General features: G+C 46.3%; 1 protein-coding gene across 11 annotated transcripts; it reads right to left on the reverse strand.

The window, feature by feature from the left end:
* Positions 1–1,399: 1,399 nt before the first annotated feature.
* On the reverse strand, positions 1,400–19,585 carry LOC139386953 (bromodomain-containing protein 9-like). Of its 11 annotated transcripts, none has more exons than XM_071132929.1 (18): positions 19,425–19,585; positions 18,755–18,975; positions 18,348–18,509; positions 17,190–17,322; positions 16,729–16,786; positions 15,967–16,111; positions 13,648–13,758; positions 12,215–12,351; positions 11,129–11,264; positions 7,126–7,201; positions 6,763–6,858; positions 6,316–6,448; positions 5,965–6,076; positions 5,532–5,585; positions 5,275–5,380; positions 3,592–3,768; positions 3,049–3,129; positions 1,400–2,748 (listed from the first exon to the last, which is right to left on the reverse strand). In XM_071132929.1, the coding sequence occupies exons 1-18, from the start codon at positions 19,471–19,473 to the stop codon at positions 2,729–2,731; spliced, it is 2,007 nt and encodes a 668-aa protein (XP_070989030.1). In that variant the 5' UTR covers positions 19,474–19,585; the 3' UTR covers positions 1,400–2,728. The 11 variants fall into 11 exon arrangements, with proteins under 11 accessions (XP_070989030.1, XP_070988999.1, XP_070989038.1 ...); XM_071132898.1 differs by having other exon boundaries at positions 12,215–12,411; XM_071132937.1 differs by having other exon boundaries at positions 11,129–11,261; positions 17,190–17,325.
* Positions 19,586–19,587: the final 2 nt, after the last annotated feature.

The following is a 19,587-nucleotide window of genomic DNA, read 5'->3' on the forward strand; positions in this document are numbered from 1 at the left end:
AGTCCTTTTCTCTCTAACAGTGGGCAGCCATGTAAACACAGGGACCAGTCCTTTTCTCTCTAACAGTGGGCAGCCATGTAAACACAGGGACCAGTCCTTTTCTATCTAACAGTGGGCAGCCATGTAAACACAGGGACCAGTCCTTTTCTCTCTAACAGTGGGCAGCCATGTAAACACAGGGACCAGTCCTTTTCTCTCTAACAGTGGGCAGCCATGTAAACACAGGGACCAGTCCTTTTCTCTCTAACAGTGGGCAGCCATGTAAACACAGGGACCAGTCCTTTTCTCTCTAACAGTGGGCAGCCATGTAAACACAGGGACCAGTCCTTTTCTCACTAACAGTGGGCAGCCATGTAAACACAGGGACAAGTCCTTTTCTCACTAACAGTGGGCAGCCATGTAAACACAGGGTCCTTTTCACAGCGGACCAACACAACCCGCGTGATAACATCCTTTATGAGAGGAGGACTTCACAAGGAGGAAAGTTGGTAGGCTCCTGGGGCCTTATTATATATCAAGTGTCTCAGAGTAAAAGACTGCTGATTTAGGATCAGTTTAGCCATTTAGATAACAATGAACAGGATTACATGGACAGGGGGAGTCTGATCCTAGATCAGCACTCCTACACTGAGATGGTTGATACATATGGTCCCTGAGCTTATTTTTAACCTTTATTTATCCTTTATTTAACTAGGCAAGTAGATACGAACAAATCCATATTTACAAAGACAGCCTTCCCCGGCCAAACCCTCCCCTAAGCCGGACAACACTGGGCCAATTGTGCACTGTCCTATGGGACTCCCAAATTACGGCCGGTTGTGATACCGCCCGGGATCGAACCAGGGTCTGTAGTAATGCCTTAGACCGCTGAGCCACCCGGGAGCCCATTTATACTGCTCTGATATCTGCCCTCTTGAAAAGTACGAGATCAGACTCCACTGTATCATATCAATCCCTGAAGTGCCCAAACCATTTAAAGGAAAACGAATGACTGTGAGTACTGTGTAAAAACACAACCTGATGACACAGTACTGTGTAAAAACACAACCTGATGACACAGTACTGTGTAAAAACACAACCTGATGACACAGTACTGTGTAAAAACACAACTTGATGACACAGTACTGTGTAAAAACACAATCTGATGACACAGTACTGTGTAAAAACACAACCTGATGACACAGTACTGTGTAAAAACACAACCTGATGACACAGTACTGTGTAAAAACACAACCTGATGACACAGTACTGTGTAAAAACACAACCTGATGACAGTACTGTGTAAAAACACAACCTGATGACACAGTACTGTGTAAAAACACAACCTGATGACACAGTACTGTGTAAAAACACAACCTGATGACACAGTACTGTGTAAAAACACAACCTGATGACACAGTACTGTGTAAAAACACAACCTGTGGCGACTTTATTCTCTTAAGTATAGCACACATACAAATAATCTGTACAATCATGATGACCTTCCACAACATGTCTGAGGTTCTCTCTCGTTGTCCCCGGTGTGTTGAGAGCACAGAGTCAGACAACAAATCAACCAGTGTGGTTAAATACAGGACGTCAGATCAGCTCTGAGTAGAAGTTTCCTCTGAACCACAGATCTAGGATCAGATTACCCATCAAACAATGTCTGACCCCAGACCAGTAGTTAGAGGCATCTTCTACCATCTCCCTAGTAGTTTTTCAATAACAGTATCGCAATACTCAGAAGTCTTAATGTTGGATACATCAAAAACACATGTGTTTGTTTTTCAAGCTACAGAAAACAATATTTTAGATAAAGCATGTTTTTAAAGAGTTTAAACAGTTTTGTTTCCTTTTTTGTCTTGGAAAGTTGAGTATCATAGTATAGTGATACTGGTATTGTGACCAGAGCTACCCCAGTTAGAGGCAACTTGTCAGTGTGTGGGTTAGCTGTTGCATGTGGAGCCTGGCTCAGGAGACTCGAGGAACTCATAGGCCAGCTGTTGGATGTGGAGCCTGGCTCTGGGGACTGGAGGAACTCATAGGTCAGCTGTTGGATGTGGAGCCTGGCTCTGGAGACTGGAGGAACTCATAGGTCAGCTGTTGGATGTGGAGCCTGGCTCTGGGGACTGGAGGAACTCATAGGTCAGCTGTTGGATGTGGAGCCTGGCTCTGGAGACTGGAGGAACTCATAGGTCAGCTGTTGGATGTGGAGCCTGGCTCTGGGGACTGGAGGAACTCATAGGCCAGCTGTTGGATGTGGAGCCTGGCTCTGGGGACTGGAGGAACTCATAGGCCAGCTGTTGGATGTGGAGCCTGGCTCTGGGGACTGGAGGAACTCATAGGTCAGCTGTTGGATGTGGAGCCTGGCTCTGGAGACTGGAGGAACTCATAGGTCAGCTGTTGGATGTGGAGCCTGGCTCTGGGGACTGGAGGAACTCATAGGTCAGCTGTTGGATGTGGAGCCTGGCTCTGGAGACTGGAGGAACTCATAGGCCAGCTGTTGGATGTGGAGCCTGGCTCTGGGGACTGGAGGAACTCATAGGCCAGCTGTTGGATGTGGAGCCTGGCTTTGGAGACTGGAGGAACTCCTAGGTCAGCTGTTGGATGTGGAGCCTGGCTCTGGGGACTGGAGGAACTCATAGGTCAGCTGTTGGATGTGGAGCCTGGCTCTGGAGACTGGAGGAACTCATAGGTCAGCTGTTGGATGTGGAGCCTGGCTCTGGAGACTGGAGGAACTCATAGGTCAGCTGTTGGATGTGGAGCCTGGCTCTGGAGACTGGAGGAACTCATAGGTCAGCTGTTGGATGTGGAGCCTGGCTTTGGAGACTGGAGGAACTCCTAGGTCAGCTGTTGGATGTGGAGCCTGGCTCTGGAGACTGGAGGAACTTATAGGTCAGCTGTTGGATGTGGAGCTTGGCTCTGGGGACTGGAGGAACTCATAGGTTAGCTGTTGGATGTGGAGCCTGGCTCTGGAGACTGGAGGAACTCATAGGTCAGCTGTTGGATGTGGAGCCTGGCTCTGGGGACTTGAGGAACTCATAGGTCAGCTGTTGGATGTGGAACCTGGCTCTGGAGACTGGAGGAACTCATAGGGGTCATGAACCATCTCAGACTGGTCACCAACACCCAGGTGTGAGGGACTCCCTGAAGAGGAACATAGAAAAACCAACGGTCATTGAAACAAAGCACATAAATCACATGTCTATAAAGCCTTTGAAACGTTGAAACTCATGTCTCACAACATTGTATGATATTTATGAATTTGGCAGAAGATCTTATCCAGACCGTCTGTCGTTACAGTTTTAAGTGACTGATGGGATATACCGAGCCTGTAAGTGTCAACAAGGCACAAAATGGCAACTGGCACAGACAGACCAAATCCTGCATGTTTCTGACACTGGCTCAGCGAGGCAGGTGGAGGAGCACCTTTCTACATCCCAAATGGCACCCTATTCCATACATAGCACACTACTTTTGACCAGAGCTCTATGGGCTCTTGTCAAAAGTAGTGCACTATATAGGGAATAGGGTGTCATTTGGGACTTACTAACTGATACAGCCAGGTAAGTGGATGAGCTCCAGACAGTGTTGTCCTGCAGTCCTTACCCAGGTGGTGCTGGTCCCTGTCGGAGGTCCCTGACAGGGAGGAGAGGTTAGAGGAGGGTCTGGAGCCTCCCCTCTCCACCTGGCCCTCCTGGAACTCCTGCAGCAGCTTGGCTGCCTCCTCAAAGTGCTGCTGGCTGACCCCGTCTTCATGCCCTGGCTCCTTCTTCACTGACTTCCCTGAGAGCAGAGGAGGGACACGGGGAAGACCATTACAGTCATACAAGTGGTGAAGATGACAGGGTCCGCATACCGAACAGCACCCTATTCCCTGTATAGTGCACTACTTTAGGGCTATGGTATACAATATACAATAAACAATAAAGACTATGTGTGTCTGTGTGTGTGTGTCTGCCTGTGTGTGTGCCTGTGTGTGTGTGTGTGTCTGTGTGTGCCTGTGTGTGTGTGTGTGTCTGTGTGTGTCTGTGTGTGTGTGTGTGTGTCTGTGCCTGTGTGTGTGTGTCTGTGCCTGTGTGTGTGTGTCTGTGCCTGTGTGTGTGTGTGTGTGTGTCTGTTTCTGTGTGTGCCTGTGTGTGTGTGTGTGTGTGTGTGTTCTGGGTTGGCGCCCCCCCCCCCCCCCCCCCCCCCCCCCCCCCCCCTGGGTTGTGCCGTGGCGGATGTCTTTGTGGGCTATACTCAGCCTTGTCTCAGGATGGTAAGTTGGTGGTTGAAGATATCCCTCTAGTGGTGTGGGGGCTGTGCTTTGGCAAAGTGGGTGGGGTTATATCCTTCCTGTTTGGCCCTGTCCGGGGGTGTCCTCGGAATGGGCCACAGTGTCTCCTGACCCCTCCTGTCTCAGCCTCTAGTATTTATGCTGCAGTAGTAGTTTATGTGTCGGGGGGCTAGGGTCAGTTTGTTATATCTGGAGTACTTCTCCTGTCCTATTCGGTGTCCTGTGTGAATCTAGGTGTGCGTTCTCTAATTCTCTCCTTCTCTCTTTCTCTCTCTCGGAGGACCTGAGCCCTAGGACCATGCCCCAGGACTACCTGACATGATGACTCCTTGCTGTCCCCAGTCCACCTGGCTGTGCTGCTGCTCCAGTTTCAACTGTTCTGCCTTAATATTATTTGACCATGCTGGTCATTTATGAACATTTGAACATCTTGGCCATGTTCTGTTATAATCTCCACCCGGCACAGCCAGAAGAGGACTGGCCATCCCACATATGCTCTCTCTAATTCTCTCTTTCTTTCTCTCTCTCGGAGGACCTGAGCCCTAGGACCATGCCCCAGGAATACCTGACATGATGACTCCTTGCTGTCCCCAGTCCACCTGACTGTGCTGCTGCTCCAGTTTCAACTGTTCTGCCTTATTATTATTCGACCATGCTGGTTATTTATGAACATTTGAACATCTTGACCATGTTTTGTTATAATCTCCACCCGGCACAGCCAGAAGAGGACTGGCCACCCCACATAGCCTGGTTCCTCTCTAGGTTTCTTCCTAGGTTTTGGCCTTTCTAGGGAGTTTTTCCTAGCCACCGTGCTTCTACACCTGCATTGCTTGCTGTTTGGGGTTTTAGGCTGGGTTTCTGTACAGCACTTTGAGATATCAGCTGATGTACGAAGGGCTATATAAATAAATTTGATTTGATTTATATGTCTGTATGGGGGGTGGAGGTAAACACACAGGTGGTTAAGATAATGGAAGCGATACTACTGATTTACAACCAGGTAGGATTCTCACCTAAAGAGTTGAGCATGGACATCTCCAGAGACATGTCAGAGTAACTCTTCATGGACATGAAGTCCAGCACTGAGCTGCCCTCTCCCAGACCTGTCCCATCAGCCATCTGGGCAAATAAACACACACATCTGGAGGGTCAACCATGTTGGGCAAGCAGGATGGACACACACACACACGCACACACACGCACACACACACCAACCACTAAACAAAATCACTGTAAGCATATTCAATTGAACAGCTGTAAAATACTTTACCTGCATATCGTAAATGTTGCTCTTGGTTTCGTCTGGTAACGCCATGTTTCTTTTCTGAAACACAAGACGACATGTTAGTACCACATTAACATAATGTTAAACCCAGCTTCTACCACGAGTCAAAACTAGTTAACATAAAAGTAGCAGGAAAAATAATCTATTTGTAAATACCCACGCAACACATGCCCCCTCTAACACATGACTTACTGTCCCCCCCAGACGGGACCTCCACGGTGTGCTTTAGGAAGTCATATGTGTGACTGTCCCGTCCCGTCCCCCCCCTCCCCCAGACGGGACCCACACGGTGTGCTTTAGGAAGTCATATGTGATGGTGTCCCCCCCCAGATGGCCCGGGTCAAAGGTAGAGTCCTAGATAGGGCATAGGGGGCCATTTGGGGCTCAGCCTGTATGAGTGTGTTAATGGGGTACAGACCTGTCTGATCTGGTAGACAGCCTTAGAGTGGTCCCCTGCAGTCATCTTATCCAGCAGACCGTCAACCAAACGCTTAGTAACGTTCCCACAACCTTTAACAAACTCCTGAATACTGGAATGAGGAAGGAGACAGCATTTACACAGTATATACTACAACATTAAGGCTTTCTCATACAGCACGTTAGATGTGCACAGCAGGAAGGGTAGCAAAATTGTGGTAAATTTCCCCCAAAATTCCCAGAAATCCCAGGATTCCTAGATTTCCTTATTATTGCATTCTGATTCCAGGAACGATCCAATGGGAACCCGAACTCCAGTAATGATACCAGTGCTGCTACAGCATCGACTAACCTGAGAGCACACTGCACCCCAGTCTCATCCCCGTAGGCTGAGTAGAGCAGGTCCATCTCATCAGGCAGCAGGTCTGGGTAGATGGAGTTGTTCTGCAGGGTCTGGGTGTTGTAGGTACTGCTCAGGAACGTCACTACACACACACACGCATGCATGCACACACACACACACACACACACACACACACACACACACACACACACACACACACACACACACACACACACACACACACACACACACACACACACACACACACACACACGACGAGCAGAAGAAGGAAGCCTTGGAAGAAATTCTCTCTCTCTCTCATCATAGCCAACATTATGAAAGACAGAATCTAGAACGTCTAAGCAGCAGGAGGTCACAGTGACTTTTTTACATGGTCAGGACATGTATCCAACGTGTTAGCTAACCGCTAAGCAGCTTTGTACTTTCTGTACATACCCTTATGTCTCCTGTCATCTTTGAAACCCAGTGTTGTTAATCCAGGAAGGAGCTTATTGGACAGAGAGCTCAGGTCCACAGGGTGGGTCTCCTCCTCTGGGAAGCAGAGACAGAACAGGTACTTCCCTCTGTGTCACATGGTACAGAACATCTTGGACATTTATCTGATACAGTACATCTATACAGGTTCTATAGCTGTGTCCCAAATGGCAGCCTATTCCCTATGTAGTGCACTACTTTTGACCAGGGTCCATTGGGTCCATAGGGCTCTGGTCAAAAGTAGTGTACTATATAGGGAATAGGCTGCCATTTGGGACTGTGAGTTTCCCACTGGATAATACCCGAGAAAAGTAGGGAACAAACCTTTTGCTTCTGGATTCAGCTGATTCACTACAGTGTACAACAGATTACCATCAGGCTCTTTCCTCAGGTAACCCATCTGAAAATACAGGAACACAAGAACCATGTGGTCACTGGGGCACTAGAACCATGTGGTCACTGGGGCACTAGAACCATGTGGTCACTGGGGCACTAGAACCATGTGGTCACTGGGGCACTAGAACCATGTGGTCACTGGGGCACTAGAACCATGTGGTCACTGGGACACTAGAACCATGTGGTCACTGGGACACTAGAACCATGTGGTCACCGGGGCACTAGAACCATGTGGTCACTGGGATAACTAAACATAGATCAACCCTGGCATCCACTTTAAATATCCATCTATTAAACCTGACTCAAAGCTAGGGATTCGAACCAGCAACCCTCCGCTTCTCTAACCTCTAGGCTAGCAGTCGTATCTGATTAAAACACACTGTTGTATTGAGTACAGTACCTTGGACCTGGGCATATAGCAGCTGATCATTATATACAGTGTTTATTTTGATTTAACACTTTTTTGGTTACTACATGATTCCATGTGTGTTATTTCATAGTTTTGATGTCTTCACTATTATTCTACAATGTAGAAAACAGTAAAAATGAAAGAAAAACACACATAAAGAAACTTTTGACTGGTAATGTGTCAAAGGTTTTAGAACACCTACTCATTCAAGGGTTTTTCTTTATTTTTACTATTTTCTACATTGTAGAATAACAACTATGAAATAACACATATGGAATCATGTAGTAACCAAAAAAAAGTGTTAAACAAAATCAACATATATTTTATATTTGAGATTCTTCAAAGTGCCACCCTTTGCCATGATGACAGTTTTGCACACCCTTGGCATTCCCTCAACCAGCTTAATGAGGTAGTCACCTGGAATGTATTTCAATTAACAGGTGCCGCTTCTTAAAAGTTAATTTGTGGAATTTCTTTCCTCCTTAATGTGTTTGAGGCAATCAGTTGTGTTGTGACAAGGTGGGGGGGGGGGGCTATACAGAAGATATCCCTATTTAGTAAAAGACCAAGTCCATATTAAGGCAAGAACAGCTCAAATAAGCAAAGAGAAACGACAGTCCATCATTACTTTAAGACATGAAGGTCAATCAATACGGATAATATCAAGAACTTATAATGTTTCTTCAAGTGCAGTAGCAAAAACCATCAAGCGCTGTGATGAAACTGGCTCTCATGAGAACCACCACAGGAAAAGGAGACCCAGAGTTACCTCTGCTGCAGAGGATACGTTCATTAGAGTTACCAGCATCAGAAATTGCAGCCCAAATAAATGCTTCACAGAGTTCAAGTAACAGACACAACATCAACTGTTCAGAGGAGACTGTGTGAATCAGGCCTTCATGGTCGAATTTCTTCAAAGAAACCACAACTAAAGGACACCAATAAGAAGAATAGACTTGCTTCGGGCCAAGAAACACGAGCAATGGACATTAGACCGGTGAAAATGTGTCCTTTGATCTGGAGTCCAAATTGGAGATTTTTGGTTCCAACCGCTGTCTTTGTGAGATGCCGTGTGGGTGAACTGATGATCTCAGCATGTGTATTTCCCACCGTAAAGCATGGAGGAGGAGGTGTTATGGTGGGGGTGACCTGATGATCTCAGCATGTGCATTTCCCACTGTAAAGCATGGAGGGGGAGGTGTTATGGTGTGGGTGAACTGATGATCTCAGCATGTGTATTTCCCACTGTAAAGCATGGAGGAGGAGGTGTTATGGTGTGGGGGTGCTTTTCTAGTGACACTCTCTGTGATTTATTTAGAATTAAAGGCACACTTAACCAGCATGGCTACCACAGCATTCTTCAGCGATACGCCATCCCGCCTGGTTTGCCCTTAGTGGGACTATCATTTGTTTTTCAACAGGACAATGACCCAACACACCTCTAGGCTGTGTAAGGGCTATTTTACCAAGAAAGATAGTGATGGAGTGCTGCACCAGATGACCTGGCCTCCACAATCAACCCGACCTCTACCCAACTGAGATGGTTTGGGATGAGTTGGACCGCAGAATGAAGGAAAGCTGCCAACAAGTGCTCAGCATATGTGGGAACTCCTTCAAGACTGTTGGAAAAGCATTCCAGGTGAAGCTGGTTGAGAGAATGCCAAGAGTGTGCAAAGCTGTCATCAAGGTAAAGGGTGGCTATTTGAAGAATATCAATTTGTTTAACACTTTTTTGGTTACTACATGATTCCATATGTGTTATTTTATAGTTTTTATGTCTTCACTATTATTCTACAATGTTGAAAATAGTAAAAAAAAGAAAGAAATAAAGAAAAACCCTGGAATTAGTAAATGTGTCCAAACATTTGGCTGGTACTATATATATACACAGTGCCTTGCGAAAGTATTCGGCCCCCTTGAACTTTGCGACCTTTTGCCACATTTCAGGTTTCAAACATAAAGATATAAAACTGTATTTTTTTGTGAAGAATCAACAACAAGTGGGACACAATCATGAAGTGGAACGACATTTATTGGATATTTCAAACTTTTTTAACAAATCAAAAACTGAAAAATTGGGCGTGCAAAATTATTCAGCCCCCTTAAGTTAATACTTTGTAGCGCCACCTTTTGCTGCGATTACAGCTGTAAGTCGCTTGGGGTATGTCTCTATCAGTTTTGCACATCGAGAGACTGACATTTTTTCCCATTCCTCCTTGCAAAACAGCTCGAGCTCAGTGAGGTTGGATGGAGAGCATTTGTGAACAGCAGTTTTCAGTTCTTTCCACAGATTCTCGATTGGATTCAGGTCTGGACTTTGACTTGGCCATTCTAACACCTAAATATGTTTATTTTTGAACCATTCCATTGTAGATTTTGCTTTATGTTTTGGATCATTGTCTTGTTGGAAGACAAATCTCCGTCCCAGTCTCAGGTCTTTTGCAGACTCCATCAGGTTTTCTTCCAGAATGGTCCTGTATTTGGCTCCATCCATCTTCCCATCAATTTTAACCATCTTCCCTGTCCCTGCTGAAGAAAAGCAGGCCCAAACCATGATGCTGCCACCACCATGTTTGACAGTGGGGATGGTGTGTTCAGCTGTGTTGCTTTTACGCCAAACATAACGTTTTGCATTGTTGCCAAAAAGTTCAATTTTGGTTTCATCTGACCAGAGCACCTTCTTCCACATGTTTGGTGTGTCTCCCAGGTGGCTTGTGGCAAACTTTAAACTACACTTTTTATGGATATCTTTAAGAAATGGCTTTCTTCTTGCCACTCTTCCATAAAGGCCAGATTTGTGCAATATACGACTGATTGTTGTCATATGGACAGAGTCTCCCACCTCAGCTGTAGATCTCTGCAGTTCATCCAGAGTGATCATGGGCCTCTTGGCTGCATCTCTGATCAGTCTTCTCCTTGTATGAGCTGAAAGTTTAGAGGGACGGCCAGGTCTTGGTAGATTTGCAGTGGTCTGATACTCCTTCCATTTCAATATTATCGCTTGCACAGTGCTCCTTGGGATGTTTAAAGCTTGGGAAATCTTTTTGTATCCAAATCCGGCTTTAAACTTCTTCACAACAGTATCTCGGACCTGCCTGGTGTGTTCCTTGTTCTTCATGATGCTCTCTGCGCTTTTAACGGACCTCTGAGACTATCACAGTGCAGGTGCATTTATATGGAGACTTGATTACACACAGGTAGATTGTATTTATCATCATTAGTCATTTAGGTCAACATTGGATCATTCAGAGATCCTCACTGAACTTCTGGAGAGAGTTTGCTGCACTGAAAGTAAAGGGGCTGAATAATTTTGCACGCCCAATTTTTCAGTTTTTGATTTGTTAAAAAAGTTTGAAATATCCAATAAATGTCGTTCCACTTCATGATTGTGTCCCACTTGTTGTTGATTCTTCACAAAAAAATACAGTTTTATATCTTTATGTTTGAAGCCTGAAATGTGGCAAAAGGTCGCAAAGTTCAAGGGGGTCGAATACTTTCGCAAGGCACTGTATATATATATACCTTGGAGTTGGGCATGTATCGGTTGATGCGGTCGTGTGCTTCATCTGCAGCGTGCTCCACCAGGGCCAGAACGTGTTCCTCCGCTGTGCTGTCAGTCAGGCTGCAGGCGTTCCCCTCTGGCTCATACAGGTAACTGCTGGGACCACAGAGATGCACACGGTCACTCCACAGATCACCGATTAATACAGGTAACTCCTGGGACCACATTCTGCCGCCCCTACAAGAATAGTCCCAGAAAGCAAAACTACGTTGAAAAGACGTGTAAAATAGGTATTTTTTTCCCCAGATGTTGAAGTTTAGGATCTGAATAAAAGGTGATTTTCAGTTCTAAATGAAAGTTGAAAAGATGATTTAATTAATAGACATATAATTTTGGGCCAAATCAAGGCTAGTCCAGACCGGACAAAATCTGAAACAAACAGAAGTGTCTGATGGGTTCAGAGTTGATCCGGATTGGACTAGAACACAACGTCCGTGTAAATCAAGGCCAAATCAAAAAAAGACGTCAGCGTCGGTCCGTGCTTACTGAGGTACAGTGGCTTTATTCATCCTGATTCCTGTCACTAATCAACTTGTCTCTTTAAGCTCTGAATATCAGCTACTCAACTCCATCAGGAGGAGTTGTTATCCTGAGCCTATTTGCAGTGTGTTTACACAGCGGGAAATGCACAAGTATTTTATGTTTTCGCTATGATCAGCTCGTAAAAAATGGATGGATACAAACTTGAAACCACTGATCATGACAATTTAAATGTAAATGTGCCTTGGTCAGTTTAGCTCAGAAATTGCTAAACTCATAGGCGGCTGCCTAATCCTGCCTAATGAGCGGGCCGGCCCTGGCTGGGACCACAGAGATACACACTGTTACTCTACAGTTCCTGGTTATGTTGCATGTTGGATGGAACATGTAGGATACACGAGTCCTACAATGAGCACCATACAGCAGTGGTTTATGGGCCTCATCCATCACATTGTACCAAGCCTGGGATAACAGAAGGGAATGAAGTACGCGGAGTACATGATGCATGAGACCAACATCTACCGAAGTCAAGACACTGGACTAGAGAGTAGGCCAGTCCATTCTACCTGATGACTTCCTTCATATCTTTGATGTCTTTGGGTTTCTTGGATTTCTTGGCCGACGCCGACTCCACGGGCATGGAGATGACCTCCGGAGGGGGCTCCTCAGACGCCAAGTCCTCGTCCCCTAAAATGGCCGCCTGCTGAGAGAAATCCATGTCCTGCATGAAAGACATGCTGCGCTTCAGTGCTAACAGCCGCTCCTGTAAACAGAGCAGAGCCACAGAAAAAGAGCCAGAGAGAGAGAGAGAGAACCACAGAAAGAGAACCACAGGGGGAGAAAGAGAACCAAAGGGAATTGCTTTATACTCCATCTGCCACAACTCAGCCAGAGAGTGATAGGATGGCTGGTGGGATGGCTGGTAGGATGACTGGTGGGATGGGATGGCTGGATGGGATGTCGGGATGGGATGGCTCGTGGGATGGCTGGTGGGATGGGATGGCTGGTAGGATGACTGGTGGGATGGGATGGCTGGTGGGATGGCAGGATGGGATGACTGGTGGGATGGTGGTGGGATGGGATGGCTGGTAGGACAGGTTGGCTGGTGGGATGGTGGTGGGATGGGATGGCTGGTGGGATAGGATGGCTGGTGGGATGGCAGGTTGGAATGACTGGTGGGATGGTGGTGGGATGGCTGGTGGGATGGCTGGAGGGATGGCTGGTGGGATGGCTGGTGGTGGGATGGCTGGTGGTGGGATGGCTGGTGGGATGCCTGGTGGTGGGATGGCTGGTGGGATGGCTGGTGGATGGGATGGCTGGTGGTGGGATGGCTGGTGGGATGCCTGGATGGGATGGCTGGTGGGATGGCTGGTGGATGGGATGGTCTGGTGGGATGGCATGGTGGTGGGATGGCTGGTGGGATGGAATTGCTGGTGGGATGGCTAGATGGGATGGTGATGGAATGGGATGTCAGGATGGGATGGCTGGTGGGATGGTGACGGAATGGGATGTCAGGATGGGATGGCTGGTGGGATGGCTGGATGGGATGGTGGTGGTGAGTCTAACTGCGATGGTGATGATTGTTAGGAGGGAAAACATTGATCAAACATCTTGAGTCACACATCTGCCTTCTATCTGCTTAGTTGTTCTACAGTCTCCTGAATGCTCCGATAAAGAAATATACAAGGATGTTACAGTGTGGTGTGTCTGAAGTAAAACCACACAGAGGCAAATCTGTTTCACAAAGCCAGAGAGGAAGAAGAATGACCAACATGTGAAACGACAGAGAGAGAACAGAAAAGGACAAGACAAGACAGGACTCCACCAGCGAAGACATCTGGCACAGGAAAGGACAAGACAAGGGGAAACAGGACTCCACCAGCGAAGACATCTGTCACAGGAAAGGGAAATACATGAAACGGATGGGTTATGAACATCAGCATGCACAACAAATCATATGAGGCCTCTATCCGCTCCTCGTAGAGACACTACTCATTACTTTGCTCATCATCTTGAAGCCAGTGTGCAGCAGTTTCTTGGCAGCCTTGTAGTAAACGGTCTCTGGACGGTTATACACCATGGCATTATCACACATCAGCTTGAAGTCCGCCTGTAACAGAAGAAGCAACCGCTTTACAACAACAAGCTCACCGCCACTCAATTACAAATAGAAAACCGATGCAAATACTTCAACACAAATATTTGTTTAATTGAAGCAAATAAATATCCTCCCTTTGAAAACACTATCAATGTTATGAATGTCACCATTATGTACAGCACACACATTCCATTTCCACAAGTTATATCAACGTGATAACGCCAAGGCTCTTTCACAATTCATCTTTCCCTGATTCCTTGTATCTTCTATCCTTGTCGCCTTCTCAAAATGCTCAAGGGGAGGCCCGTTGGACCTTCTCCTCCAATACAGTTGAGAAAGAGGTGAGGAATCACTGAAAGACGTATTGAGGTACATCTCAAAATGCTCAAGGGGAGGCCCGTTGGACCTTCTCCTCCAATACAGTTGAGAAAGAGGTGAGGAATCACTGAAAGACGTATTGAGATACATCTCAAAATGCTCAAGAGGAGGCCCGTTGGACCTTCTCCTCCAATACGCTTCAGAAAGAGGTGAGGAATCACTGAAAGACGTATTGAGATACATCTCAAAATTCTCAAGAGGAGGCCCGTTGGACCTTCTCCTCCAATACAGTTGAGAAAGAGGTGAGGAATCACTGAAAGACGTATTGAGATACATCTCAAAATGCTCAAGAGGAGGCCCGTTGGACCTTCTCCTCCAATACACTTCAGAAAGAGGTGAGGAATCACTGAAAGACGTATTGAGATACATCTCAAAATGCTCAAGGGGAGGCCCGTTGGACCTTCTCCTCCAATACACTTCAGAAAGAGGTGAGGAATCACTGAAAGACGTATTGAGATACATCTCAAAATGCTCAAGGGGAGGCCCGTTGGACCTTCTCCTCCAATACACTTCAGAAAGAGGTGAGGAATCACTGAAAGACGTATTGAGATACATCTCAAAATGCTCAAGGGGAGGCCCGTTGGACCTTCTCCTCCAATACAGTTGAGAAAGAGGTGAGGAATCACTGAAAGACTTATTGAGATACATCTCAAAATGCTCAAGGGGAGGCCTGTTGGACCTTCTCCTCCAATACAGTTGAGAAAGAGGTGAGGAATCACTGAAAGACGTATTGAGATACATCTCAAAATGCTCAAGGGGAGGCCCGTTGGACCTTCTCCTCCAATACACTTCAGAAAGAGGTGAGGAATCACTGAAAGACGTATTGAGATACATCTCAAAATGCTCAAGGGGAGGCCCGTTGGACCTTCTCCTCCAATACAGTTGAGAAAGAGGTGAGGAATCACTGAAAGACGTATTGAGGTACATCTCAAAATGCTCAAGGGGAGGCCCGTTGGACCTTCTCCTCCAATACAGTTGAGAAAGAGGTGAGGAATCACTGAAAGACGTATTGAGATACATCTCAAAATGCTCAAGGGGAGGCCCGTTGGACCTTCTCCTCCAATACACTTCAGAAAGAGGTGAGGAATCACTGAAAGACGTATTGAGATACATCTCAAAATGCTCAAGGGGAGGCCCGTTGGACCTTCTCCTCCAATACAGTTGAGAAAGAGGAGAGGAATCACTGAAAGACGTATTGAGATACATCTCAAAATGCTCAAGGGGAGGCCCGTTGGACCTTCTCCTCCAATACACTTCAGAAAGAGGTGAGGAATCACTGAAAGACGTATTGAGATACATCTCAAAATGCTCAAGGGGAGGCCCGTTGGACCTTCTCCTCCAATACACTTCAGAAAGAGGTGAGGAATCACTGAAAGACGTATTGAGATACATCTCAAAATGCTCAAGGGGAGGCCCGTTGGACCTTCTCCTCCAATACAGTTGAGAAAGAGGTGAGGAATCACTGAAAGACGTATTGAGATACATCTCAAAATGCTCAAGAGGAGGCCCGTTGGACCTTCTCCTCCAATACAGTTGAGAAAGAGGTGAGGAATCACTGAAAGACGTATTGAGATACATCTCAAAATGCTCAAGGGGAGGCCCGTTGGACCTTCTCCTCCAATACAGTTGAGAAAGAGGAGAGGAATCACTGAAAGACGTATTGAGATACATCTCAAAATGCTCAAGGGGAGGCCCGTTGGACCTTCTCCTCCAATACAGTTGAGAAAGAGGTGAGGAATCACTGAAAGACGTATTGAGGTACATCTCAAAATTCTAATCATGACAGTTCCTGTGATCTGTGGTGGACAGATCGCCATGTTGTCACTTGTAGCATCACCTCACCTTGAACTCTGTGACGGTTTTGTACTCGTTGTCTGTGATCTTGTCGTTCATGGTGCTGAAATCCATGGGGTGTTTGATTATCACAGAGTAACCTGGAGCGATGGCGTCTGTCACTGGGAAAGTGAAGAACCCATGGGCATCCTTCCTGGAAAGACAAGACAAACAGAAGTCTTAGTACCGACTGAACTGACTTTCATGTCACCAACAGGAATAATCCAGAGATGGATCTGTCACTGAACACATTTACATGCGCACAGTATTCCAGATAGTAGCTCATATCCCACTTCAGGTCTTATTCGGGGTAAGCTGTTTACATGCACCTTTGATATGTGAACCTGAAAGCACAGAACATGAAAAACAACACTCATGATATGTGACCCTGACAGCACAGAACATGAAAAACAACACTCATGATATGTGAACCTGAACCTGACAGCACAGAACATGAAAAACAACACTCATGATATGTGAACCTAAACCTGACAGCACAGAACATGAAAAACAACACTCATGATATGTGAACCTGAACCTGACAGCACAGAACATGAAAAACAACAGTATACGGGATAAGATGTTGACATGCCACAGTATCCCGTCTAAGATCAGCATATCCCAGGCATCTTATCCTGGTTTTTCATAACCAGGATACAAACTGATGTGTTTATACGTGTCAACTCAAAAACAGAATAGTTGAGCATTTGGAATAATAACGGGATAATTGGTGTTCATGTAAACGTGGTCCATGTTGTCAGAGAGCCTTACCTCTGAAGCTGGCGCAGGAAGTGTTCCAGGAGCTGCTGTCGAGGGGTGCACTCACTCTCTGAGGGAAGAGACGATCACAACCTGTTTTACATTAGCCTTTAACACCTCAGATTACTGTGGATGGACAATGTATGTTATGATTAAGCAATAAGGCCAGAGGGGGTGTGGTATAAGACCAATGTACCACGGCTAAGGGCTGTTGTTATGCACGACACAATGCGGAGTGCCTGGATACAGCCCTTAACCGTGGTAACAAACCCCGAGGTGCCTTATTGCTATTACAAACGGGTTACCAACGGAATTAGAGCAGTAAAAATAAATATTGTGTCATACCCGTGGTATACGGTCTGATATAGCACAGCTGTCAGCCAATCAGCATTCAGGGCTGGAACCACCCAGCTTATAATCAGTAATAACATGTGTAATAACATAACACCACAAGAGAACAGCTAGATTATTACCCGGGGCTGTCCTGCAAGCCCTGACAGGCCGGTCTCCTTGTTGCTCCACCTCTACCTTGATGTTGGGGTGAAACTGGTCCATTACCTCCGGCTCCATCTCAGACCTCTCCCTCTTCCTCTTCTTCTCCTCCTGCTGCTGAGACAGACACAACAGGAGTCAGTGACATGGTCCTCATTAAACTACTGGAGATGGCCCTATGATCTCCTATCTATTATGATTAGGGTTAGTGTTACTGCTGCAAGTACAGTGTACAAATGAGTAATTATAATGCGTGCTAGACTGTAGCAAAGGCATTAATGTACAGTGTTGCCAAACACAAACCAGGAGGTCTCCAGTTCCAATATCTCCTGTAGGACCAGGAGGTCTCCAGTTCCACTATCTCCTATAGGACCAGGAAGTCTCCAGTTCCACTATCTCCTATAGGACCAGGAGGTCTGCAGTTCCACTATCTCCTGTAGGACCAGGAGGTCTCCAGTTCCACTATCTCCTATAGGACCAGGAGGTCTCCAGTTCCACTATCTCCTGTAGGACCAGGAGGTCTCCAGTTCCAATATCTCCTGTAGGACCAGGAGGTCTCCAGTTCCAATATCTCCTGTAGGACCAGGAGGTCTCCAGTTCCAATATCTCCTGTAGGACCAGGAGGTCTCCAGTTCCACTATCTCCTATAGGACCAGGAGGTCTCCAGTTCCACTATCTCCTGTAGGACCAGGAGGTCTCCAGTTCCACTATCTCTTGTAGGACCAGGAGGTCTCCAGTTCCACTATCTCCTGTAGGACCAGGATGTCTCCAGTTCCACTATCTCCAGTAGGACCAGGATGTCTCCAGTTCCACTATCTCCAGTAGGACCAGGAGGTCTCCAGTTCCACTATCTCCTGTAGGACCAGGAGGTCTCCAGTTCCACTATCTCCTATAAGACCAGGAGGTCTCCAGTTCCACTATCTCCTATAGGACCAGGAGGTCTCCAGTTCCACTATCTCCTGTAGGACCAGGAGGTTTCCCGACTATATGATCTCCAGGAAAACATTATAGGCTCTAGGGATCAAGTAAGCTTGCTGCAAGTAAGCATTTCATAGGATGCTGTATACCATGTGTATCCTGTACATACGACTAATTAAACTTGAAGCTTGAGTAATTAAAACCCCCAAAACGTTTCTCACCTCAAAACTAATACCAATGTTTGGTATCTTTGGCAGCATGAAAGGCTCGACTGCCACACCAGTGTGACTGGGCACAACAGTGGGCAGGCCCACACCACTGGCAGAGGCAGTAGCAGCCTCTGATTCATTCTGCTCCCGCTCTCTCTTCTTCCTCTTCTCTTCCTGTCAAAGATTAAACATTCATTGATTGATTATTGGGTTTTTTGTCCTTAAATGACAACCTAGCTCACTTTATGTCATGTTATATGGTATGCTTTATATGAAAGGTTAACTCCCAAGTTGCACCATATTCCCTTTATAGTGTGCCCACCTTCTGACCAAGGCCCATATGGGTCTGGCCAAAAGTAGTGCACTATATAGGGAATAGGGTGCCATTTGGGCCAGACCCTTGTTCCCCTCATACTCACCTTCCGTCTTCTCCTCTCCTCATCATCTACGTGTTTGTCTTTCTCCTTCTCAGACTTTTTCTTCTTCTTCTTCTTTTTGTCCTTGTGGCGCTCTCGTTCATGGTCTGACCTGTCGTCATAGTAACTGGAGTCATGGCCGGAGCCTGAGAGTTCTGTGATCTCACTTCCTCCCACTTTGAGCACCAGCTTCAGCTGCTTCTCAAAAGGCTTGTCCTCACAGTCTGAAAACAGAGACCACATTTAGCTGAGTGATGGGTCATACCCAGTGCAACAAGCATGATCGTCATCCTAGCAGAAGATGTGGTGTGTGTGTTACTGTGTAATAAGTGATGATAAACATTAGCTACCCATCACAGATATCTATCTGCAGGGCAATGCTACCACTACGACAGGATAAACTGGCTGGCGTTAATGCCAATATTATGCATACTCAATCTTGATAAGACCTGATACACATCCGTCATAATATTCATTGGTAATGCTTATGGCAGCAAGCAACATAAGTTGAGGAATACTAAACTACAACAGAAGTTGAGGAATAGTAAATTAGCACTAGCACTGCAGGACGATTCAGTTAGCTGGCCAGACAGGATAACGTTAACTGCTAGCTAGCTAGGCTAGCAAAAAGGGACAAAGCCGGGCATTGAATTTGTTTTCTTTGCTCACTTACCATCAACTGTTCTCCACTCCGGCTTGTGCTTTTTATGCTTCTTCCCCATGTTTGTTGTGTTTAAATTAAGCGAAAGCGTCTGGTAATCAGGTATCTGTATCTAATAATTGTTTGCATTAAAATGCGATCCATACCCCGATAACCCGGAAGTACATTTCCCACA

The sequence above is a fragment of the Oncorhynchus clarkii genome, chromosome 3, assembly GCF_045791955.1.
Source record: "Oncorhynchus clarkii lewisi isolate Uvic-CL-2024 chromosome 3, UVic_Ocla_1.0, whole genome shotgun sequence".
Lineage (NCBI taxonomy): Eukaryota > Metazoa > Chordata > Actinopteri > Salmoniformes > Salmonidae > Oncorhynchus > Oncorhynchus clarkii.